Raw genomic sequence first — 25,854 nt, 5'->3', positions numbered from 1 at the left:
CCTGATTATCAATGGTGAGTTTTCACACTTGTTTGCTTCTGTTTAACACAATTTCCTGAATGCCCATCAAATGCCACATATTATTGTAAGGCCCTGGGGATACTACAGTGTCCAAGACGCATATTCACAGCTTCCCCAAACTTCTGATTGGGTGGAGGATAAAGACAAGCCTACAGGAGCTCTAACGAACTATGTGATGGGAGACAAACCCCCATATGAGCTTGTTTTTTGCTTTCCAATCCTTTGCCCATTAGGAGCCAGCAAGTACATGGAGAAGGCAAAATCGTTTCATGATTAGCTAAAACCAATTTACAAGGTGAAATTGCTATTCTAATTTGTAGAGCACATCCAAAGCCAATCGTTAAATATGTTTAGACTTTCTGCTTTCTAGGACGACCTGCTCATTTGTTTCTGCACATATAGATGATATGAGATTGCCCCCATTTCAGATGTTTTAAAAATATCATTTGGGTGTTAAAAATTAAATGAAAACACACATAGGCATAGAAAAGAGAGTGAATCAAATGTCTTTAAGAGTCCAGCTTTGGGAAATTGGTTCAGGATAAAGATATGGTTTAATTCAAAGACACCTTGACCTGAAAAATATGTTCACCTCCCTAACCTATCAAAAAAGGAAAAAAGAACTCAAAACCACAACATGATTTTCAAAAATCAGTCCACACAAATATTCATGCTTAAAGATGCCCTTTATGATGTTACTTATAATATAAGAAGTTGGAAAGACCCTAAAAGTTCATTAATAGGAGAATGGTTGAGTAACAATTAGGTAGCAATTAAAGATATGTAAAAATCTTTCACTGGCTTGCAAAAGAAATGCTTCTTAAGCCAGGAAAAAGGCAGAATACAAAATAAAATTTTTTTTAATTAAGTATTTTTTAAAATCAAGGATAACAAAGGCACTAGAGCAGTGGTTCTCAACCTATGGGTCGCGACCCCTTTGGGGGTCGAATGACCCTTTCACAGGGGTCACCTAAGACCATCGGAAAAAACACACATTGAATATATAATTACATATTGTTTTGTGATTAATCACTATGCTTTAATTGTGTTCAATTTGTAACAATGACAATACATCCTGCATATCAGATATTTACATTACGATTCATAACAGTAGCAAAATTACAGTTATGAAGTAGCAACAAAAATAATTTTATGGTTGGGGGTCACCACAAATGAGGAACTGTATTAAAGGGTCATGGCATTAGGAAGGTTGAGAACCACTGCACTAGAGTATCAACAAAGGTGCCTCTACATCACCGACATAGCATGACTCCACAAATGAGATTTGGTGTTAGAGACCGTCAGATCAAATCCTGGCTTCACCACTTTCTACTTGCTATGAGCCCCATTTTTCAGAACAGAAAAGCAAGGGTCAGAGAGAATACTGATTGTCCCAAAGCAAGTCAATACCTGCCTCATAGAACTGTTTTTAAGAATTTTTTTAAAATAATGGATAGTATTATACTAAGGGAAATAACCAAGTCAGAAAGAGAAAGACAAATATCACATGATCTCACTTATATGTGGAATCTAAAGAACAAAATAAACTGATAAACAAAACAGGACCAGAGGCATGGATGCATGGAACAGACCGACAGATCTCAGAGGGGAGGAGAGTGGGAAGGATGAGCAGAGACCGACCAAAGAATATATATGCATATATGCAGCTCATGGACACAGACAATAATGTGGTGAAGCCCTAGAGGGGGTGGGGGCAGGGTGGAGGGAGGCAAAGGTTGGGGGGAAAAGGGAGACATCTGTAATAGAGTCAACAATTAAAAAAACACAAATAAAGAATATATAATAAATGTTTAATAATGAAAGCAATTATATGTGTATACATGTGATTAACCTTTATGGGTGTATAATTTAACAAACTTTCCACAATGTAAATATACTATGTATTGTATCAGAAAGGGATAAACATAAACTTTTAAATTTTACAATGAAAAACAAATCAGAATCCCAGGTGTTAGACTGTCTTTGAATAAACAGGGTTAGTTCCTCGTAAAGCAATGTACTGGGCTTGTCATGGGTGGTCATGATTAATTTATCTGAACAAGATTTAATTGCTGGTAAGAATAATTTCTTATCTTTTTAGAAAAGTTTTCAATAAAATAATCAGAGAGGGGAAAAAGTAAAAAGCTCTAAAGAGATGAAGGAAATATGTCAACATATTTAACTATATCTCTAGATGCTAGTTACAAGCATTTTTAAAATTCTTAATATTCTTCTGCACTTATCTATAATAATAAAAGCATAAAATGCAAATAGACCAAATGACCGAACAGCAGAACGACTGTCCTGACGACCTTCCAGACGACCACACTATGACACGTGCTGGCGCCAGGCCAGCCAAGGTGGGTGCAATGCGATTGGTAGGGGGGATCCCACCATCACCCCATGATCGCCCCACAGAGGGAGGCCTAGGCAACCGGGGTGATTGATGTGGGGGGGGGCAGGGGGCACTCCGTGATCACCCCACAGAGAGAGGCCCAAGCCAGCCAAGCAATCGCACCCCACACCTGTCACCCAGTAGAGGGAGGAGACCAGTGGCAGGGGAGGGGGGACAGTGCCCCACAGATGGCAAGCAGTGGTGGTGGTGGGGGCGGGGCCAGCTTCCAGCTGATGGCCAGCCAGGCCTAGGGACCCTACCCGAGGTGTCCCTGATTGCGAGAGGGTGCAGGCTGGGCTGAGGGACACCCCCCTCCCGTGCACAAATGTCATGCACTGGGCCTCTAGTTTTCTATAATAAAGAAATACTTTTCTAGTTACTAAAAGAAATAAAGATTTTATCACATCACTAGGTATATATATATTCATTCATTCATTCAGTATTTATTACAAGCCTACTAGGTGTTACTGAGCTTGCTGCTATTACTATTATTCCTACAGACGCTAATCCTAACCTGAACCATCACCCTAAGCCTGAGTTTGACAAAGCAGTGCTAAGGACAATGAGACAAGTGACAGACAAGGTAAGGGAAAGAAACTGCCATTTGCCACTGGCCCCTTCTGTGTGCCAAGTCCTGAGCTGGATATGTTTGTCATGTAATCCTCACTACCACTGTGTTTGAGAATAGATTCATGTCTTTTACAAGTGAGCAAATTTGTCAGCAAGAAAGCACAGCTTTCCTCCCACAGGGGATTCTGGGGTTCATTCTTTCTAGGGTGCAATCCCCTACATAATTTCCAAAGGTCCTTAGTTTTCCTCAAACTCCTCCTCTACTAGTCCACAGTTCCACTCCCTCCTAAAGGTCACATTGAAGACATGTGTGAAGGAAAACAATAACCTCTCTCCATCAGGAATCCGTATGTCCAATGCTGGGCCCTTGATTTATCACCTAAGTCATTTACTGGTTCCTGGAATTACCAGGCTGCTTCTCATTGTTACTTCATGACCACATGGTTTCCGCCTCTCATTGTCTAGGTTATTGTTCTCCAGGGAATCACAAATGCTTATCTCTGCATTTGAAACATCGCAGCTGGCTCTCCTTCAACCCCCCACACAGTTGGTTTCATAGGATTTCCAAGAGCCCCTCAACCCTCAGCCCCATCCAGACTGTGCTGGCACAGCCCTGTCTGGTCCAGCAGTGGCATGGTCAGGGCAGCAGACCAACTTCCAAATGTGGGTCAGCTGGCGGCTAACTAATGCCACAATTATGCTTCTGACGTCAGAGCTGTGCAGGAGGTAGAACCAGGCAGGCGACTGAGTGAAAGAAACATCCAGACTGAAGGAAACTGAACAAGATGGCCATCCCTGGTATACAGTGGAGACCCCACTAGTACCTCCAATCCAGGCTTTGAATTCAGGGCCCCTGCTACTGACGGTCCTTTACTCATCTCTTTAAATAGTTTCCATGGTCTTAAGTGCTTTTGCTTTTTCACAACATCTCTTGATGTAATCTGGTCAGTAAAGCATACTTGACTATCAGCTGCAGATGAACATAAATGAGCAGTGTTTACTTGTATAAAGCTGAACACAAACACCTGGGGGAGGAAGTCTAGGGTTTCCCGCACCTCCTCCATTGTCCTGCACATCCACACTCACCATCACTGCCTTGGCCAGAGGAAACCCAGGTGTGAGACAATCGCCACCTGCATTTCCCACCTGCATCAACCTTCCCACTTAGAGTGCTGAGAGAACCTTAGAGAAAGAAGGTCTGATGCACAGGTAGCCGCTGCCCACCATCATTACATGTGTCTGACCCCTCATCTCCTTACCACCCTCTTTCGTTGTCCTGTTCCAATCCAATCCTTAGCCCATCCATCAGAATCTACCTTCCTACTCTCCCCAAATCTATCCCCTGCACTCCATTACTATTGCCTCCTTCACTCTGACCTCCTCATCACATAAAAGCTCAGGTTCTGGTACTAGACCACCTGGCTCCAAATTACTGGTGGCTGTGTGTGCATAGATAAGTTACCTAACCTCCCCGAGCCTAGTTTCCTCATATGTAAAATGGGAATAATAATACTCACCTCAAAGGGCTGTGAGAATTAAGTTAATGCATGTAAAATACTTATCAAAGCTCAATGAGTCAATTAAAGATAATAATCATGACTTGCTAGATCAGTTCCAGGAGTAGGAAGCATTAAGTGTGTTTTTTCCCATTCAAAATTATGTATAAAGATTCATCCATGTTGTTGCATGTCATAATAATTTTTAAAAGTGGCTCACTGAAAACTACATGACATGACACCATTTTTATAAAGCTCAAAAACAAGCAACACTAAACAATATATTTTTATGAAAACATGTGATAAACTATACCAAAAAATAAAATAAGGGTAGGCACAAAACTCAGAATAGTGGATATTTTGGGGGATGGAAAGAGGATCAAGGTGGGGAGAAGTCCCAGGTAGCTTCAAAAGCAGTGGGGATATTCTGCTCACGAAGTTGGAGGATGGGGTCTCAGGTGTTCATTTTAGTGTTATATTTCATAACTTACATATACATCTGTTTCTTCATATACAGCAAACTTTACTATATATATATGTGTGTGTGTATATACTTATTATTATTATTATTATTATTATTATTATTATTATTAAGCTCCTTCAGAAGCAGTCTGAGAAGTACTGAGTGCCTGGGTGCTACAGAGAGATTGCTAGATAATTTCTTAACAACACACTTGTGAGATGCACATTCTTTTTCCAAATTAAAGTCTGAATGCTGGACTAAGAAGTGCTGAGTAATATGCCTAAGGTCTCACCCTGTGCCAGAGACCTTCCATTTGCCCCTCCAAATCCATTCTCCATCTTCTCCCCTCTGTGATACCCTGGGAGGCTGACTCACAGGGATCCTGTCACTTGGATTCAGTTGCATTCGGTCAATGACAAACGATAACGGGAGGTCAGAGAATAGGAGGACAGTGAAGAAAGAGTATCAGCTTCCCTTGTCCTCATCATGGAATCACCCGAGTGGCTGGTACCTCTCCACCAAAGGCCACATCTGCTGTCAGCTCTCTCTCCAGATTCTAGGCACTGCTCCTCACATCATTGTTACTTCAGACCCAGAAGTAGTCCTGCCTCCCATCTCTGCTATTTCAAGACATGGGATAACTTGGAAATCCAAACTTTGTTGAGTTCCCTGTTCCCTGATGCATTGCTGTAAACCAAGCATGTCAAACTCACAGCCAGCAGGCATGAGGCCCGCTGGCCACAAGTTTGACATGCTTGCTGTAGACTATCCCTTCATTAAACACTCTGAGATTACCCAGGCTGAATAGCCATGAATTCCCTGACAGAGAAGGAGTGGAGCTGTGACCTGAACCCCCATGTCATGCCATTCTAAGATGCCTCTTTTCCTTTAGCTGGGAGGGTGTGTATGGCACCGATGAAGATGACCACTAGTAACAGTAGTTATTATGATTGTGTGTTCCTTAGCAGCAGAGTAGAACACTATTTGCTCTTTAGGGCTTGTTTTCTGCACAGCCAACAATAGGGACGTAACTAATATTACTCAGAAATTTGTGTAGAATGTGGGAACTATAATAGAAATGATAAGCCCTCTATACATAAGCAACAAAATAAATAAAAAATGGACATTAAGAAGTACAATATTTAGCCCTAGACCAGAAGTTGAGTGGTTAGAGCTTTGGACAACACCAAAGAGTTGCGTGTTGGATTCTGGTCAAGGGCACATACCTGGGTTTCAGGTTCAATCCCTGGCCCACATGTGGGAGGTAACCAATCAATGAGTCTCTCTCACATTGATGTTTCTCTCTCTTCCCCTCCTTCTCTCCCTCCCTCTCCCTCCCTGTCTCTCTCCCCCACCCCCTCCTTTCCACTCTCTCTGAAAATCAATGGAAAAATATCCTTGGGTGAGGATTGAAAAATAATAAATAAATAAGGTATGTTTTAGGCCAATGCTCTCATTGGTCCTGTTTCTGGACTTTCCCCCCTAGGACATTACTCCCCACATCCTCCTTTAAGGTCAGGATGCCAACAACAAATCTCAATAAACCCTTAGAACAAAACACATTCAGTGATGACAGTGAGGATAGCTTGGGCTCTTTCATGCTGAATATAGTGGGAGGAAACCCTTGCGGTTTTTACCTCTTCATCTTTTAACTGTCTTTCTGGCTCTCTGCTTATTTCTATTTTTCTGGTGATGCTGCACAAAGATAGTGCTGGCTATAAGCCCAATCTATCTCTAACTGAAATCAGTAGAACAAGAGCAAACATTATCAAATAATAAGCTGTGCATATTGGCACCTTAGTTTGACTGGCATTGCAGAACATCCCATCTTAATTTCTTGTCATCTTTCCTCACCAATCTGACACCTGCATTCCTTTCGGAACACTTCAGCACCTCAGCCGCGCTGCTAAGAACAGAGTGAAGTGGCAGATACATCAAGTCACTAACAACTGGTGGTACCCTTAGGAGCAGCAGAAAGATGATCGTGACAAAGCAGGATAACAATGATGATGAAAAGGAGGAATTCAGTGCAATAAAATGACCCAGGATTTCTTTACTTGATACTTAGAAAATCCTATCTCAAGCATATGGCCAACTCCAATAATCATTGTGGGTAGCCTACCCACACTGTGAGCTCTGCCTGGGCAATTATTCACTCTCGGGCTAGATTTTCTATCCTATCTCTGTTTCTAGGGACACTCATCAGCTGCTTGTATCTGAGTATTTCCTCTCCACTCCTTTCATGTACAAGTAACTGCAAGCAGATAGCAGGCCAGAAAAACAAAAAAGCTAGATAAGCATAGGATTGATGACAGTCAGAGAAGATAACAGGAAAACTCACGATTCTTATCCAGGCCCTGGCTTATCATAGGCACTCAATAAATATTTGTTGAATTGAGTAAAAAGAGTTGTTAGGAAATTTAATTAGAAGATTTTTAAGATGCCTGGCCAGTGTGTCTCAGTGGTTGAGCGACCTATGTACCAGGAGGTCACTATTGGATTCCCAGTCAGGGCACATGCCTGGTTTGTGGGCTCGATCCCCAGTAGAAAGCATGCAAAAGGCAGCCAATTGATGCTCCTTTCTCATCATTGATGTTTCTATCTCTCTCTCCCTCTCCCTTACTCTCTGAAATTAATAAAAATATATTTTTAAGGAAAAAAATTTTTTTTAAAAAAAGAAGACTTTTAAGGCTTCCTACCCTGATATTCTATAATTCCTCAGCACAAAAATGATAGAAAGTTTGGAGAAGACCCAGAAGGTATATGCTCAAACTTATCAGGAACAAGAAAGGGAAGTTGGAAAGAACTCATCTCCAGCTATGATGGATCCCAAAGGAGTAACTAGGACTGTTCCAAACTGTCACAGGCAGGATGATCTGGGATGGTCCCAGGTGATGCCCCAAAATTCCCACCAGGAGTCCAAGGAGACTAGAAAGCAATTCTCTTAGGATTTAAGATGCAGACAAGATCTGAAGTGAAATTCTAGGCCTTACTTATTTAGGGAGCCTGAGAAAGGGAGTGTATGTTGGCGGGGTAGTAATATTCTGTTTTGAGGTCCTAGATTTTATGGTTTTTTGTTGTTGTTTCTCAGTATTATAGAAACACACAGTTCAGGGCAGGAAAGCTTCCTGGGAACCCAGCCTCCAGCCCCACAGAGGAACTCCTTCTGCAGCATCCCTCACTGAAGGTAGTCCAGTCTCTGGTGGCAGGAAGCTCACTTTCTCCAGAGGCAGCGGCAAGGCTGCTGGACAGCTCCCACATGGTCAGGTTCTTCCTTCCCTTCAGTCCTGATCTCTAACTTCTACCCATTCAGGCTGCAGACACTGTGCCTACTCCCTGATCCTGGGGGCAGCTCTCCTGCTACCTGAAGCCGGGAATCACTTTTCTTCCATTTTTCACTCCTTCCAGAAAACGTCCTTCAATCCTTCAACTGCAGAGACACAGTTTGCAATCTCTCAATGTGCTGTTCCCTTGACAATACTCTCTAACTGGTCACAGTTCATAAAATAGGGCAGAGTCCAGTGCTACAGAGTTGGATGCAGCGGTCCCGGCATGGCCTGGCTTTCACAGAGCACAGTGCGACTGTTTCTTCCCATTCATTTCTAAATTATCACCACCATCTGTTTAATCATCTATTCTAGAATAGTGCCCAGAATTGACCATCAAGATAAATGGTTCCAAACTGAACTACCAAACAAAATAGAGACAGACTCACAAATAGAGAGCAGGCAGATAGCTCTTGTGGGGATAGGGGTATTGGGAGATAGAGGGATTGAGCAAAACAAAAAAAAATAGATAACTCATGGACATGGACAACAGTGTTGTGATTGCAGGGGGGTGGGATGGGTGGTGGTGGAAGAGGGCATAGAGGGGATAAATGGTTATGGATAAAATAATAATCCTATATAATAAAAGGACAATATACAAATAGACTGAACGGCAAAATGACCAGAATGCCTGTGGTCCCTTGCCCCACTGGGCCCCACCCACCAGTGGGCACTGGGGCCCCAATCGGGGTGGGGCTGCCGGCAAACTGCCCATGGACTCTCACCCCATCTGGCCCACCCCCGATGGCTGCCATTGGGCAGGCCGGCTGGACCCCACCAGTGCATGAATTTGTGCACCAGACCTCCAGTAGTAGTAGTAGTGGTAGTAGTAGTAGTAGTAGTAAAGATAAATGGTTCCTTAGATTCCAGGATCCTCTTTCACTACTTCCTAGTCCTTATTTGCTTGTCTTCTGCTGGCCTGTTCATCTCCGATGCTACCAACTCATATATTACACTGCCCTTTATGGTGACTGGTCTGTACTGGGTAGGGAAATTCCCAGGTTTTCACTAACTTTCTCAAATATCTCTTCCTTCTCACCATGAATCCTCAAGCTGCCTGGCATATAAAGACTCTAATTAAAGAATGAATAAATGCATGTCAAACGTTGCCTAGACAGTCATAGCAGTCTGTAGGGCACCCTCCACTGTCACAGGAGCCTGTTCTTTCAGTCTCCTGGTCCGTGGCCCAGAATAGAGCATTTCTTCCATCAGCATCATCCACCTAATCTAGCTTTTCATTTTCACAGTTTCCCTTCTTTCCCAAAGCCACAGCTGAGGAGGAGGGTGGCAAACACTATCTGACATGCTCTGTTCTTCAGTTTCCCTCCCCAGCCTCACTGTCTCCGGAACAATTCTGTTCTAGGTTTGGTTTTCAACAGTCCTCATATGTGAACTTGGAGCCAGCAGAGTGAGGAAGTGGCAGGGTGGGCATGACCAGTTGGTAAACTCTGCAGCCTGCCAGGTACTCACACTCCAGGTGAGCACAAGCCCTGGGAGAGAGGCAGCAAGCAACCCAGAACAGTTCTTCCCACTGAAAGTGGCAACAGGACTCCGACCTCCCACCTGCCAGAACCTAGGAGAACTTTCTCTGTTCTCAGAAGCCCAGGGTGCCGTGCTTGCGACCACGCTCTGGGAAGCAAAGAGCCTGCATCTAGCATATTCCTTCTGTGGTAATGTACTGTTTCTGCTTTTTCATGACCTTCCTCTCAGCCCCTCTTGGGTTTCATTCCCCTTCACCCAGCGGAAGTCTTTGCCTTTTTAATTGCTTCCAATCTATTATATCCCATCTCTACTTAACAAGTCAGAATGAATAAAAGTGTTCTTCCAAGTCCCTCACTTTCTATTCTACAGAAAAGATGAGCATGCATTAGCTGCAGAGATGTGATAAACATACCAAAAAGGAAAAAAATGAAACCTTCATGTCCCCAAGGATCCCAATTTCTTCTGGCTCTAAAAGAACTGAGAGTCCATTATGGGTCCCCATGAAAACTTTTCCTGTAAATTGATTTAGAAAATACCTGGTTTTATGCCTGTTCATGTACCAGGGAAAGGTGCTTTTAAGACTGCTTAGCCCCTAGATGGCTAAATTACCTAGATCAATCACAGGTTATTTAGCCTATCTCCTTACCCAAGACAGATGGGAATACTTCTGAATAAAGACCTGTACAAAAGAAGTCTCATATTCTGTTCTTCAGCTCAAAGTCTTACATACAAAGTTTAGAAGTTTTTCTTTGAATATTATCCAAATTCTTTTTGTTGGAGCATAAGGCCTTTTGTCATTTTTCTAGTCTCCAGTGACTATCATAAAGGAAAAAAGTAGATACTATTCGATGTCTATTTGTTCACTGCCTTCTTCTTGGAGCTCTTCAGGGCTCCTCATTCTATTCAACATCCTTCCAAGAATTTGATGACTGCTCTTAAAATCCCCTTTACCACCTGCCCATCACCATCCACCAGTCCCTTTACATCTGCCTCCCCTGTGGCTCTTTCAAATGTAGTGCTTGCCTCGCCTGACACCTGCTTCAAGAACTTAATCAGCATGTTCAAGAAGTAGCCAGGGCTGTCCAGCAAAGGCAGTGCTGAATATATAGCTCCTCTCTGTAACTGACTAATTCTCCTATAAAATGCAGACACAAGATGAAGATTCTGAAAGCCCTGGGCACTAATTCTTATTGCCCACACAAACACTAGCCAGGCTCCAGCCCCACTAGGAGACAGAGAACAGAGTTCTCATCTCTGTGAGGGTGCAGAGAGCCTGGGGCACCAGTCAGGAGGACATAGTCCTGGGCCCAGCTCTGCCACTGACACCCATACGCAACTTTCTCCCATCTCGACCCTGCTTCCTAAGCAGACCACAGCACGCATTCGCCTGGATTACTCCCGGGGCTGTTCTGGCTCTCACATTCTATGGCTCTCTGATTAGGCAGAGACTTCTCCTCTCCCTCCTTAAAAGACATGGACCACTACACATATATACATATACCATGCTCTTGGCATGTGTCCCTTCACCAACCTCTATGGCCAGCACCACCCAGAAACACTCAGAAACCAGGGTTTCTCAATCTGTTTATTTTACTATCATTGTCCTTACCCCCAATAAAACTTTCTATACTTTTCTCCTTAATCATCCACCCAATGAAATTTTAGTAATTCAAATATATGATATATCTGTTTACATGCTGTATGTAGAGCTGTGCTTAATGCATAAAGGAGCAAGCTTTTTGCTGCCCTCCGCACCAATCCCCCTTGGTGGCACTATTACCTCCCTTGAAAACGTATGGCCTAGATTGAGCTGAAGGCTGCCTCTTGAGTGATACAAGTGGAGTTATTTGACCCAAACTCCAAAAGCCAAAACCATATTCACAAGCCACAGGTTTTAAAAACAATCCAATACACAAGCCAGAGTGTAATCAGTCAGAGTTCCCATTTCCCCAAAGTAAACAGCAGGGGCCCCGGCTCAACCTCCCCAGGCCACGCTCCCTCCCCGGTTCCAGGTGCAGTCCTGGTCCTCTGAGCCTGGGACCTTCACCTCTGCCCGCAGATCCCACCTCCAGCTCCCACTCCACTCACAGGAATCCCAGAAGTAACAATGGGACTGATGGGAAGGAGATGAACAATGGCTGATGATGTTCCAAGAATAATTAGAATCCACGAGGGCAGAAACACCCCTGGCCTCTGCCAGGGGTGGAGGCTCATTCCAATTCCCTTGCATCAGCCCAGATGCCCTCCACCGTCCCCTGCAGGACATGCCCCTTCACCTTACCTTGGCACGCTGGCCAAATAGGTCACGAGTTTCCGAAGGTCTTCCTGTCTTATTCTGTCATGATTGCTGCGGGCAGGGAAGGTCAGGATGGGTCCGCCTCGTTTATCCCGGCCCCCTGCAGGGAGGGAGAGGGGTGAGTATGAGAAAACCAGCCAGAGAGCGTGCTGCAGAGGGAAGAGTTCCGGCTGCGTGCTGGATGAAACAGGCGGGAGCACAGTGCCCACAGAAACCTGGTCACCTCGGACAGGGGCGTGGGATTTGGCTGTGGTAACACGTGTGACCTTGGGCGAGTCTTTTGACTCCTCTGATGCCTACCTGCAAAATGCAGATGAAAATAAAAATGACCATGTTACAGGGCTGCTGTAAGGACGGATGAGGGCATGTGGGAAAGCACTTTGAGAAATAAAGCTCTCTACAAATGCGAAATAATAGTGAAGGCGGTGTAACTATTCTTATTGAGAAAGCAAGCCCTTGACAGTCTTTGGAAATTTAAGCTCCAATGTACTTCTCCTCACAGGGCTCTGTGAGGTGGGAGTGTCGGGATTAACTGACTGCCGTGGTGAGAGCCCCTGAAGCATCCAGCCGGCAGCACTGCTGGGAGGATGTAGATTCATAGAAAAGACATTGTTTTCTACACAGTCCAGGATCCGCCCCACCTGCCTGCCTGAGGTGCCACCTGTCCCTCCTGCTGGAGGAGCACATGAATCTTTATAGAAACAAGGATCCTCAAGGTCTTAATCGCTACATATGCACTGCACACACTACTCTTACAAATGCTTTCTAAATACCACGTTTTTTGGAAAGCTGGAAGGAGTACACTGAAATGATGAGCACTGCTGTTATTAGAAGGCTGGGCTTTGACATGATTGCCTTTTCTTTCCTCTCTTTTCCAAGCTTCCTACTCACTATTTACTCTTTGATTTTAAAGTTTATTTAAAAATTTTAAATTCATTAAGGGGTGGTATGATTAGGAAGCAGGGCCACGTTTCTCAGGAGAGCTAGATGAGGACAAAGCTAGGGTGCAGCAACCATGACTTCACAGGTACCGACTATCACACAAAGAAAACCTCGGCGCCCTGATCGCAGACCCCCACCCACATGCTTGTCAGGCAGCCTCTCACGCCCTCCAGAGCTGGGCCCACAGGGAATCTAATGTAGGAAGGCGGGGAGGTGCATGCCCATGCCCCTCCCCCTGTCTCCAGGGAAAGAAGCTGAAAGCTTGACCCTTGGAAAAAGGGTCTCTTGCAAGCAAAGGTAGAGCCCAAGTGTGAGCGCATGAATGTTTCCTTGTGACTGTGGGGTCCTGAAGTCACACAGGCAGAGGGGAGGCTCGACAAACAAACCCCAACCCACTCCAGGACAGAGGAGATAAGGAGGCTGCAAGGAGAAAAGGATCACATAAGATCAGGGCCACTGAGAGACTTGCTCTGACGAAAAACTACCTCAGCGCTGTCCCCTCCCCCTGCCCCACACCAGGGCAGACCTGTGTAGAGATACCAGAGCTGAATCCAGGCCCCCAGCTCCAGACCTTCCATATCGCACACCCTGGTTCTTTGTACAAATAACCACCCTCAGCTCATCTGCCTTGGAAGAGTCCCCAGCTCCCAGCTGCCTTCCAGGTAAAGAAAAGGAAGCAGAAGGACTTAATAGAAGGTTTCCTGAGAGCCAGGAGGTCCCCACACGCTCCACCTTCCCCTCCAGCTTCAACCTCACTCAAAGGGCTTTCACTCAGGTGGTGCTTTTAACGGCAACTGTTGCCTTCCTTCCTGACCGCCATGGACAGCTTAAGAGGAGAGCCATGGGAACAAGGGAGCCAAGGCTAGTCTGGTTGGCAAAGGCTAACTAAGCAGTTTGGAGGGCTGTTGGCAGTGTCCTCCCCGAGCCAGAGCCAGTTCTGTCCTTAGAGACAGAAGTTTCACAAAATCATGGCTGGGAAAGGGTCCAGATGGCAGGGGAGGGGAGTGAGGGGAGAAAGCCTGAGGCAGTGCAATCCCCTCCCTTCAGGAAGCATAGATAAGGAGTCAGGAGGGGGCAGCAGGATCAAGCCAGATATTTTTCAGAAAGAAGAGGACCTTCCAAGATTATAGGAAGAAGAGGAAGAATAAGCCCAGAGGAAGAGAATCACTATGCTGGCAAGAGTGGGGCAAGGGATGGAGCAAGGTCTCACTCAGAGCAGGTACCAGGGGAGCTGGGGTTCCTGCAGCAGGTGAATAGAATGCAAAGAGGGAGGAGGAAACGGGAAAGTACGGAGAGGGAGGGGTTCAGCCTGCATGGGGAACACAGTTCTTTAAGTGAAATAGGAGATAAGATCACCTGCCAAGGGTCAGGGAGGCTTGAGGTGTGGGGACAGAGGTGGAATGGGCCACGGTTGGCAAGTGTCCCAGAGAAGGAAGACTGGGTGTGATAGAGGCTTAAGGGAAGGTGGCAGGGTATGGAGGCGTAGTGAGGGCTCTGCTGAAAGGTCTGGCCATGGTGCCCATGCCAGGCTCTAACATGAGCCAAGGCAGAGTGGAGCCAATGCCTAGAGTGAGTGGAGCAGGGACCACTGAGGGTAGAAAACATCCTGCTGGATTATGAGCTCCCAGGGAAGAGGGAACAGCATGCTTTGTTCATCTGCTATCCATATTCTCCCAACTGACAGGGGATTGTCGGAAAGGGCCAAAGGTAAGAGCTGAAGGCCACAGGCAGACATGTGAAGGGTCAAGGTCTTGGATGTGCATGGTCATGGTAGGGAGGTGGAGGGCTTTGCTGCCAAGGAGGCTGAGCAACCACAAAGCTATAGAATTTGATCGATAACTGACATGGGTGCTAAAGTTACAGACAGGGAAGGCAGGGATGAAAAATGAGAACCCCTCCTGAAGTCACTGTGCATTAGGGCAGTGGGCCCTAGCGGTGGCAGGCAAAAGTGGCCACGTTTCAAAAAGGTGATGGAGATGGTGGCAGGAACTTCCAAAGCACCGTTCCCTTGCCTATCAAATACCTGCTGTCTATCTACTTGTACAAGGCTTTGATGATAGAAGCTGCAGGATAGGAATGTAGAGAATAAAGAGGGAAGGGTTTCTCTGATGTTCTAGAGACGGCACTGACCCCCTTCCACTGAGGCAGGGCCAGTCAGGGCTGCGAAGGAGGAGGGGGGGCAGGAGCAGGGAGAGTTAAGGCTTCCCTGGCCCAAGTGGAGGGGAATGGTGCTTATGTTTTTCTCAGAGGCGGGGGTGGGGGATCAGGCTCCACTCAGGGCAAGCAGATCAGGGTAGTTTTAGGGGAAGGCAAGAAAAGTACATCTAAAGAATCATACTAAAGTTTGGTCCAAGTAACTTTAGTTCCGCAAGATGCTCATGGACATCGTAATAATTATAAGGGGAGGAGGTTGTTCTGCAGTGTGGGAAATGTTCTCATGTGCTCCATGGATGTGTGCTTTAATAAGCACGGCAGGTTTCTAAGAGGGGGGCTGCATTATGCAGTATTTCCCAAACTTATCCGAGTGTGGAACCCTGTTTTCTCTTTTGAGGATCACTGTTGTTCCATGGAACACATTTTGAGAGACACAGCCCTAAAGCACAAAAGACTGTGCCACAGCAGCACAGGTTCCCTGGGAACCATGGCAGAGAGGGACATCGGGAGGTGGCCAAGAGGAGAGTGTGAGCGCACAGGAAGATAACAGGGGTGCAATGGACCCTGCACAAGAAGGCTGGATAAAAGGGATAGTAGGTACGGTGAGTGGGAGGCATAACACACAAAGGAAGCCAGAGAGAGGGCCAAGGGGGAGGCTGTGAATGACGGAGCAGGATGGGGCCTGGCTGGGACAAAAAGGCTCCATGAGGCAGTCCCCGATCCCGTCACACACGTGCACACGCCCACGTGCAGGAGCTGCTGGGCTGCACTGGATTATTCTAAATGTGCGTTCCCATGGCAGCACTGCGTTCCTGTACCCTGGCCCTGCCGGGGGCACAGCATGGGAGGGCGGGCACAATCAACATTTTGTTTCTCTGCTCACCGCCTGCCTGCAGTCCTTTCTACTCAGAAAGAAATACAGCTGTTGCCCTGCGTTATCTAATTCTGGGTTTTTTAAATTTGTCTTATTTTGTGTTTTGTCTTCTAAAAGCTCAGGATACAAGGAGCTTTTTTATTTGTTTTTGTTTTTTAGATGCAGGCAGTCATCTCCCTGGGGCTCCAAGCATCCTTCCCAGGCACGGAAGGACAATGGTCCCTAAGCCCAGGGGCATGAATAAGACTTACCCCAGGTGCTTGACCGACATGGGCACATGGGCGTGAGCTGTACAGAGCCTTGGTCCTGCTCTGGGAAGCATCTACCTGCCTCACGCCTGACTAGCTGCCTTCCTGGCACCTTGCTTATGGGTGCTCCTTTAGGACAACTCCCAATACTTGGGCAGCTCTTCTCTAGGGCTGGCTGGGCCCTGCCCCAGAGGTCCAGGTGAATTACAGGAGAAAAATAAACCATGAATAATCAAGCAAGAGTTGCATGTCAAAGTGTACCATGTCCACATTCATATACCCCGGACTGATGTGGAACAAAATGGGGCTCAAAGACTATGCATTTAAGCCAGGAAGGCCTCCTGGAGGAGGCAAAGTGGGAAATGACTTGGAAAGAAGAAGAGAGGATCAGACTAGAACAGCCGTGGGCAAACTACGGCCCGCGGGCCGGATCTGGCCCATTTGAAATGAATAAAACTAAAAAAAAAAAAGACCGTACCCTTTTATGTAATGATGTTTACTTTGAATTTATAATAGTTCACACAAACACTCCATCCATGCTTTTGTTCCGGCCCTCCGGTCCAGTTTAAGAACCCATTGTGGCCCTCGATTCAAAAAGTTTGCCCACCACTGGACTAGAAGAAGGTATGGGGAAGGCACTCCAGGTAGAGGAAGCACCAGGCATAAGAGAATGGGAGGACGAGGAGGATACCCAGGGGGCGAGGAGGACATCAGGTTGAATAGGCTCAGGCCATAAAGAAGAGGAAAAGATCCAATCGGGCTCCCCAGAGGGTTGTGGGCCATGTCCTGGGAGGCCAGATGATGGGCAGCAGCAGAAATTAGAGGCAAGTACTGCCCAGTGGCCTCTAGGACTTCTACTCAAGGTCTTCCCTCGTGCTCAGCAAGCACTCAGATGCAAGTTTGCAAAGGCTTTAGAGGTTGTCTTACCCCCGTCTCCACTCTGACTGAAATCGCTGACAGTGGTTCTGCCAAGGGATCAACCTGTGTTTCACTCAACAGCTTCAGGGACAGGGGCTCACTACCCAACAGACAGACAAGCACCTAACACTGATGGGACAGGTGGCTTCCTGGTAACGCTCCTCTAACAGCAACAACAATAATGAAATCCTAGTAGTAGTAGTAGTAGTAGTAGTAGTACTAATCATAGTAATACGGAATGCACATAGTAGTTTGCAAAGGCTTCCTACTCGCATCTCATACTCTGTCCTCACCTCCCACCCCGACACTCTGAATCACTGGACTTGCTTCTTCCCTCTGGTCAGGTGGGAGACACCTGCTGCTTGATTACCCTCCCCCTCCCATCCTTCCCTCCCTTCTGGCAGAGACCCATCAGCCAGGCCTGCACTGCCTGTGCAGGGAATCCCTGCATGGTGGGACAGTGCTGGCTCTTTCCCTGTGATTCTGCTGCCACTCCTTGTAGATGACCAGGATCATCCAGAAGCAAAGTCAGTCCACAAGGCTTAAGCACTTGAGCAGGTTTCTTTAAATGTGATCCTGGGCTCTTCACTTTGCCATCCCCCAACCGTGCCAGAGATTCTGATCCAGAAGGCATGCATGAAGTCCTAAACTGGCACAGAGTGGTGCTGGTGCACCTTAGTTTGGCTTCAATTACATCAAGAATCGCCACACTTTTTCTTAAAGGGCCAGACAGTAAATATGTTAGGCTTATGGCCATCTATCTCTGCTGGAAGTATTTCTCACTAGACTTGTCCCCAGACATACCAGGCCCTAATCCCTGGGGACTGTGAATGTTACCTTATTTGGAAAAAGAATCTTTGCAGATGTGATTAAGTTAAGAAACCTGCAATGGGAAGATTATCCTGGGTTATCAGAGTGGGCCCTAAATGCAATCACAGGTTTCCTCACTGGGAGGCAGAGGGAGGTCTGACATAGACAGAATTGCAGAAGGCACTGTGAACATGGAGACAGAGATGGGAATGATGCAGCCACAAGCCAAAGAATGCTGACAGCCACCAGAGCTGAAGAGGCAAGAAACAAACTCTCCCCTCGAGCTCTGGAGGTAGCATAGCCCTGCCGATCCCCTGATTTTAGCCCAGTAAACAGATTTTGGACTTCTGGCCTCCATAACTGTGAAAAAATAAATAAATTTCTGTTATTGTAAGCCATCCAGTTTCTGGCAACTTGTTATAGTAGCAAAAGGAAATTAATGCACTGCCTAAACACATTCACATGGCTGCATTCCAATAAAAGTTTATTTAAAAAAAACAAATACAGGTGATTGGCCTACAGGCTATAGTTTGCTGACCCCTGAATTAGACTTTAAAAGGCCCAGGTGCACAAGATGGGTTGGAGAGAGATGCCAGAATTAAATATTTGGAAGTCACTATTCAGAAAAATAAATAAATAGATGCAAACACTCACTTGAGTGCCCTTTGCCAGGAATGAGAGATAAGAAGGAGACAGATAAAAAGGATATAGAGCTCAGTGGATTGAGCATCATCCCATGGACCAAGAGGTCCCAGGTTCAATTCCCAGTCAGGGCACATGCCCAGGGTTGTGGGCTCAATCCCCAGTAGGGGGTGCGCAGGAGGTAGCTGATAGATGTGTCTCTCTCATCTCTCTCTCTCTCTCTCTCTCTCTCTCTCTCTCTCTCTCTCTCTCTCTCTCCCCCCTTCCACTCTCTCTAAAAATAAATAAAACACTTTTTTTAAAAAAAAAAGGAGACAGAAAATTTTTATATCCTGTCCACGACCCATTCAGAGATGAACCAAATAAAACCTCTGGGGATTATGACGTGGACAGACCCCTCCAGCTGGAGCCTCTCTCTGAGGGGCTTCAGTGGCTCCTGTGGGCCCCATGGGCCTGGGAGCATGGACAGGGTGAGGTGTATGTGTGTTGGGTGGGGTGTGAGGTGGGGGGCACCCACCTGCGGTTGTAAGCATCCTCCAGAACACCCAGCTGGGACCAGAGCTCCCCCTTCTCTTTCTGCCTCCCTCTGTAGAGAGGAAGCAGCTGCTCCCAGCATCCATTCCATCTGCACTTCTCTCCCACTAACCCACAAAGAAGCGAGTGCCACACATGTGCACACACACACACACACACACACACACACACACACACACAGCTTCTCTGGGCCCATCGCAGAGAAAAGTTCCACAGACACTCACCGGAAACGAAGGCCACTTTTTCCTTTAGGATGGGAAGGACATCAGAAGCTTTCAAACCATCATTCCGAAAAGAACCTGTGGGACAACAAGACAGAAGGAATCAGGGTGAAAGAGGCCAGGTGGCGGGGTCCCTGGGCCCCACCTTCAGCCTCCCAGCCACACCATGGGCCAGAAAGTCATGTCTTGTTCAGGCCCTATAGCCCGGCCCAATGGAACAGGAGAGGGTCCACTTCTAGTACCAGCCCAGTGTCTGGTACACAGCAAATATCTACTGAACAGAGTCATTAATACCAAGAGGAACCACAATGCCTTAAATAATTCTCTTTGCCTTTCCTCTATGTGGCACAGCAACTTCATTCTTTGAACAGAGAAAGGAAACCACAAAAAAATGCCCACATGGAAAGCGAAGTTGAATGTGATACCCTTCTCCATGCCTCTCTCCCTCCCCTTCAAAGTGGCCATCGTCAGCCCTCAACAAGCAGGGGGTGGAAGACACCAATTTCCTGGGAAGAAAATGTATTCCCTTCTTCAGCAATTCGTTCTCCGCTTACATCCTGCTTCTCTGTTGAAAAGTCCTTTCTGGGGTCTAGTTGAGTTCCTGTTAGGGGATTGTAGGGAGAGGCACGGGGCTCACACTGAATGGAAGATAACCATGTGCCTGGGGAAACAGTAGCCTCAGGAGGCAAAGGACAACTCAGCCAGGGGTGAGATGCAGGGGATGGGGGAAACCAGCTTCCACACACACCCAAAACCCCAGGTCAACCCGCGGTGCCACTGTCATTAAGCCTGAGTACCCCAGAAGGAGTTTCCGGGAAAGCCAGCCCACATCCAGGTCTCAGCTGTGTGTCACCACAGGGGACATGGCACAGAGGGATCCCGGAAGAGAGGCAGCTCTGTGTGAGCTCAGTGAGACAGAACCAGAGCCCACGGACACCCCCTCGTGCCTTTCTGCTCCTGGCTTACTCTCCTGCAGCGGAAATATAACCATCTACAGAGGAAGAAATGTGCTGGGCAGGACAGTCCCACTCAGGGCTGTCTGAACCCATAAACACTGACAAGTTCAAGAGATCCAAAAATGTCGGGGATTTTGACAACAACGGGGATTAAGATCACTGGCCCAGGGAAGGGAAATGAGCCCGCTGCACACTCAACCAAAGAACAGATGTGATATATCCCCCAAATGCCAGTTGCCTGGTCAGACGGCATACCCTAATCCAAAGCAAAGTTCCTATGTGTCTCTGATAATTTCACCTATTTCTTCTTGTTCATTTTTCACTAAATGAAGACAGTGAGCCTTTTCATTTATCAGTTGCTTTTCTTTACAAGTTGGCCTATGGAGTTACCCGATGCTGGAGTAACCCACTGCAAGGCTCACTTTAAGAAACCGTAGGCAATGGAAAAAAATAACAGCATAAAATTCTAAGCCTTGTTTTGTACTTTCTACCCTTAGTTTCTATAGATCTTTATGCTCTGATTTTATCGTTCAACACAGAAAAGCTATTAAACCTCACTAGTAGGAACCAATTGGGATAAATTGTTATAGAAATAACAAATAGATACGCAGGTTGGTTTATTTTTACCCTCATGCAATGAGGACAAGTTCCAGCTTCCTTGGTGAGGAAGCATTTTATCAGGCTTCTCCAACTAGACAAGGATCATCTTTAATTAATACATGAATTGTTTGTGTAAAAGGATGCGTCTGCATCAAAATAGAGTATTTTCATATAGGAAATGTTTTTCTATACATCCGTTTTAAAACATTCTCCTCTACATCGACAAACACACTATTCATTTCTATACAACAGTGATTTTCAACTGATATGCCACAAGAATTTTTAAAACATGCGATACCTGACTAGTTAGTCAGGGGCACTGACCTCTTTTCCCTTAGATTGTCAAATAAAAAAAAATGACAGCAGGTAATACAACAATAGGCATCTGGGGTGAATGAATCAAAATTATACCGACTTTTCGTTGAATCAGCAAAAAAATACATTTTTTGGTGTGCCCCAGAATTTTAGTAATTAGTTTATGTGTGCCATGAAATGAAAGGGTTGAAAATCACTGATAAATAAAGAAATTTAATATAAAAATCTAAACTTCAGCCTTGTCATCTTCCAGATTATTTACAAGTTCAAAATTAGTAAGGCCCCAATTAATGAGATTTTACAGTATAACAAGAATCCACATAACCCTCTTCTCCCCTAAACTCCTGTCTTATTTTTCCACTGCTCTTCCTCTCCTCCCCTACTGTGTTAAAATATACAAGAGAACTCTAATTCCAACACAGCCCCAGGCCTTAAGGAAGAGTTCGGAATTTGCTGGAACAGAAGCAAAAGGTTCCCCATCCTACTCCTTCCTCATTTCCACCCATGGAAAAGGAGAGGGAGCTCCAAATCTCATCTTCACACTCCACTCATCATGCCCACCACTTCCTTCTCCCCTCCAGGCTCCAGGACCCTAGAGAAGGGAGCAGCTTGCAATCATGGGCTCCACTACATGTCAGTATCTTGGGATGGGCTGGTCTAAGGTTCCTAGGGCTTCCTCTCTCTGGGCCAGAGTGCTCCCCATCCAGCTCAGACCATTACTGTGCTATCTGCCAGGCTGTACCACCATAAGAAACCCTAAAATGTCCAAATTTACAAAATCCTTAATTAGGGGATGATCATTTCCAGCAACAATAACAAGATTTTTCACATTACAAAAGGAGTTGCTCCGGGGTCTGTTTAAATAAAAGCTGCCTGAGTGGTTTAAATTAGTTTTTCATTTGCCAGAATTGAATTACAAATACCTTTTCAACAATATATGTATTAGGTAAGGCCAAGTAGAGCTAAATTAATTAGCCCAGCAGCTCAGACGTTGGTGACCTCACATAGAAAACCTATTTGCACTGGCTGAAGATCCTACATATCAATTCCCCCAGGACCACTGTAAAACCAGCTGTCAGAATCTGTAATAAAGGGGAAGTTCATTGAATGCTGACTCAAACAGGACGAATCAAATAGCGACATGTTTTCACTACCAGGTACACGTCTGGTCGGACTTCTAGTAAATGGTCAATAAATATTTGATGAAATAATAAATAAGTGAATGAATTGTTAACCCTTCCTAAAGTGACTTGCACAAGGTCAATGGCCTCATCCGTCACACCAAGCGCTGGTGATCTGAGCAGATGATCTCCAGAGTACCACTCAGCACTGAGACTTTCCAAATCTCTTCTTCATATTCATTAGCCTTTAACATCCTCAGATGATCAGATCAATATGCTTTGAAAGGAAGTACTGGGAACAAATTCCCTAATGAGATTCAGTGTACTTTCTGAAGATAAAACAACTCTTCCCTAGCCTCCCAGCCCATTCTTCCCCAGGAATCAGGTTAGGGATTGTGATGCTCAAGATACAAGTTACCAAAATGGGAGACTGGTGATGGAAGACATTCTGTGAGGCAGACCTGAACCGCGATTGCGACCTCTGATATAAGGTATGTTTGCTAGCACAGATTATAAATTCTAGACCAACCATACACCAGCTTCCCCTTTAAATAAAAGTCTGTTGAAACAGCAGGCCCCTTGCTACCCCTAAAGAAAGCCTAAAAAGAAATATAAGCCCCTAACCCCTTGGTGTTACTGTAAGGGCACCCTCATGGACGTGACCCAATGTGAGGATTGTGTTTTCTCTTAAGGACAAAGGCATGCTCCGCGGCGTTCAGCGCCAATCCCACACCATTCATGTCCTGCTGCTGGCAGAATTACCAGCCTGCTGTTCCCGTTAATTAGCCAAGTTGAAATGCTCTGCATCTATTGGGGAAGTAAAGATTGCTACTGCCATCGCCCCAGGATCTCCAGCATGGGTCTTCTCCAAGCCCCACTTCGGCCTATGCCTCGCCCCAAATGTGTTCCGCTTACATTGCTGCTGCTTGTTCCTCTTCACATTGTCCTGTCACCATTCTCCATGACACACAATGCCAGTCATGCTCACACTGGCTCCCAGCCTCTCCGTGGCCCCATGCACAACAGCAGGACTGGTGTCATAGTCCCTGTCCACGGTTTTGTGGCTCTGGGATGGCAGTGGGTCCCCAGGACAGCTGGGTGCCTTGTGCTCCATGCTAACTTCCTCCAGAAAGCAATCCCAATTTCAACAAGTGAAGAAACAAACAAGTGACGGTTGGGCGTGTGGAAGTGCAAGCTGCCAGGACACCCATGGCTTGCTCTTTACTTCCTCTGGTTTTCAGTCACACTCCCTTACTTTGCACTTACTTAGAAGTTACTGTGTAAGTGTTCTAACGTTGCTTCAAGTGGGCCTGAACCCCGTTCCACCACTGAGATGGTGAATTCCCCAATGCTCAGGTCTCTGCCTCCTTTTCCCACTCTGTCCTTGTGGTGTCCAGCATGGAGCCCCCACCAAAGTAGCGCTGAAATACTGACTGGTCTGCCACAAGGAAGAAACCTGGCTTACAGTGGAGAGAAGTCCAAGAGCCCGACAGGCCAAACCTTGGTTTGGGCTCAATTCGGACAGTTTTCTATTCTATTTCTATTCATTCTTTCACCAATTCCTTATTAAGCACTAGGCCTCCTGTTAGGCTTTGGTGATACTAAGACAAATAAGGGATAGACCCTGCTCTCCAGGGGGCTTGCAGGCAGAGACAGACAGGTATGTAGAAAGGATAAGGAGCTATTATCAGATAGGGCATCACCCACAGAGATTACAAGGGGGCTCAAAAGAAAGACTTCCTAAAGGTGAGTCCTACAGCCTTGCCACTCAAAGTAATAAGCATCACCAGCCAGCGAGAACCTTGCTAGAAATGCAGAATCTCTGCCCGGCTCAGGTGAGTCAGTGGTTGAGCATCAACCTATGAACCGAGAGGTCACGATTCGATTCCCGGTCAGGGCACATGCCAGGTTTCGGGCTTCATCCCCAGTAGGTGGTGTGCAGGAGGCAGCCAATGAATGATTCCCTCATCATTGATATTTCTATCTCTCTCTCCCTCTCCCTTCCTCTCTGAAATCAATAAGAATATATTTTTAAGAGAAATGCAGAATCTCAGGCCTCACTCAAGACCTGTCGACTCAGGAACCTGCATTTTAATAAGAAACCCAGCCCTGGCTGGTTTGGCTCAGTGGATAGAGAGTCGGCCTGCGAACTGAAAGGTCCCAGGTTCGATTCCGGTCAAGGGCGCATGCCCGGGTTGCGGGCTCGATCCCCACTGGGGGGCTTGCAGGAGGCAACCGATCAATGATTCTCTCTCATCATAGATGTGACCATGTCTTGCTTGTGTTTGTTTGTTTGGGGGGGGGGGGGGCAGTAGAAATGTTTTTGAATAATACCTGTCCAAACTGCTCAGAATTTGGGTAGCTTCATCCACTCTTTCATGCATTGAATATTATCATTTCACAACAAATCTCTCCCGTTATCCCAACCCTCAGACCCGTTTTCCTCACTGCTCTCAGTACCATAGTACTGTCACTGATCACTTGTATAGACCAAGATGCCATCTCTGAGCTGGCCCTGGAGGACAGAGGAGCTAGTTGGTTTATGCCTCTTTGTCACACCTGCACTCTCACCCACAGGTACAAAACCCTGGACGGGGGCAATACTGAAAGGGAAAGAGAGGAAGGAGAGGTGTCCCCACCACTGGGAGCTCCGCATGAGAACGCACTGCTCATGTCAGGCAATTCTCTCCTCAGTGGGGAGACCCAATTTCTGGCCTCTGAGAGTCTCCAACCTAATAAAATAACTAGCATCCATTTCCCCAACACCAGGATGCTACCAGACTCCATATATGACACAACTTAAGAAACTAAGATTCTAACAAACACTCTCCCATACTGCTGTCAACCTGGCTGCCCTGTATCTTCTACATCCTAATTGCTGGTGCCATCATCCGCTGAGTTACCAAAACAGAAACCTGGGCGGCATCCTAGATTCCTCCACTCCTACATCCCAACTATCGATTCAGTTGTTTGGTTCTGTTGGTTCTGCCCCTTAAAACTCTGTCTAACCCATTATTTCCTCTGTGCAGCTTCCCTGACCTCTGGTCAAGTTGAGATGTCCCTGACTGTTCCTTGTACTCCATCACTCCTGAAAGGCATTTCAGTGTTTCCATTCTACTCCCCATTAACAAATCCTGGCACCTTGAAGGACCACATCTGGCCCCTTGTTCTACCCAAGCACCTAGTTCAGTGCCGGTCACACGCAAAGGGTTCAGGGAACACTGAACTGAACCTGAGCATGCACAGACCCTAGGAAGACGGAGTAAGGATGATAGTTAGAGGTGAATCATCAGGGCTGCTTCCCCAAGGAAGTGGTCTTTGAACTGGATTGTGAATAAAGGAAGGGCCATGGAATGGTGCTCTGGTGGGGAGCAACGCATGCCAAGGCAGAGAGTAAGGGGCCAGTGAGCCGGAACAGAAAAGCAGACTTAGGAAGTAACAGAAAGGAGGGCATGGGGTGATCTCACTCT

The 25,854-nt window shown here is 46.2% G+C and overlaps 1 protein-coding gene across 19 annotated transcripts in view; it reads right to left on the bottom strand.

The window, feature by feature from the left end:
• KALRN (kalirin RhoGEF kinase) overlaps positions 1-25,854 on the bottom strand; it is a 656,959-nt gene that overhangs the window by 443,413 nt on the left and 187,692 nt on the right. For all 19 annotated transcript variants that reach the window (XM_036353020.1, XM_036353029.1, XM_036353021.1 and 16 more), the window contains exons 2-3: positions 19,396-19,470; positions 12,035-12,149 (exon numbers count right to left, since the gene is read on the bottom strand). In XM_036353020.1, the coding sequence (XP_036208913.1) occupies positions 12,035-12,149; positions 19,396-19,470 (190 nt within the window). The remainder of the gene's footprint in view (positions 1-12,034; positions 12,150-19,395; positions 19,471-25,854) is intronic.

This window comes from Myotis myotis, unplaced genomic scaffold, assembly GCF_014108235.1.
Source record: "Myotis myotis isolate mMyoMyo1 unplaced genomic scaffold, mMyoMyo1.p scaffold_m19_p_2, whole genome shotgun sequence".
Lineage (NCBI taxonomy): Eukaryota > Metazoa > Chordata > Mammalia > Chiroptera > Vespertilionidae > Myotis > Myotis myotis.
Note: the sequence above shows the minus strand (reverse complement) of the source record. Positions and strands in the feature narration are given on the sequence as shown.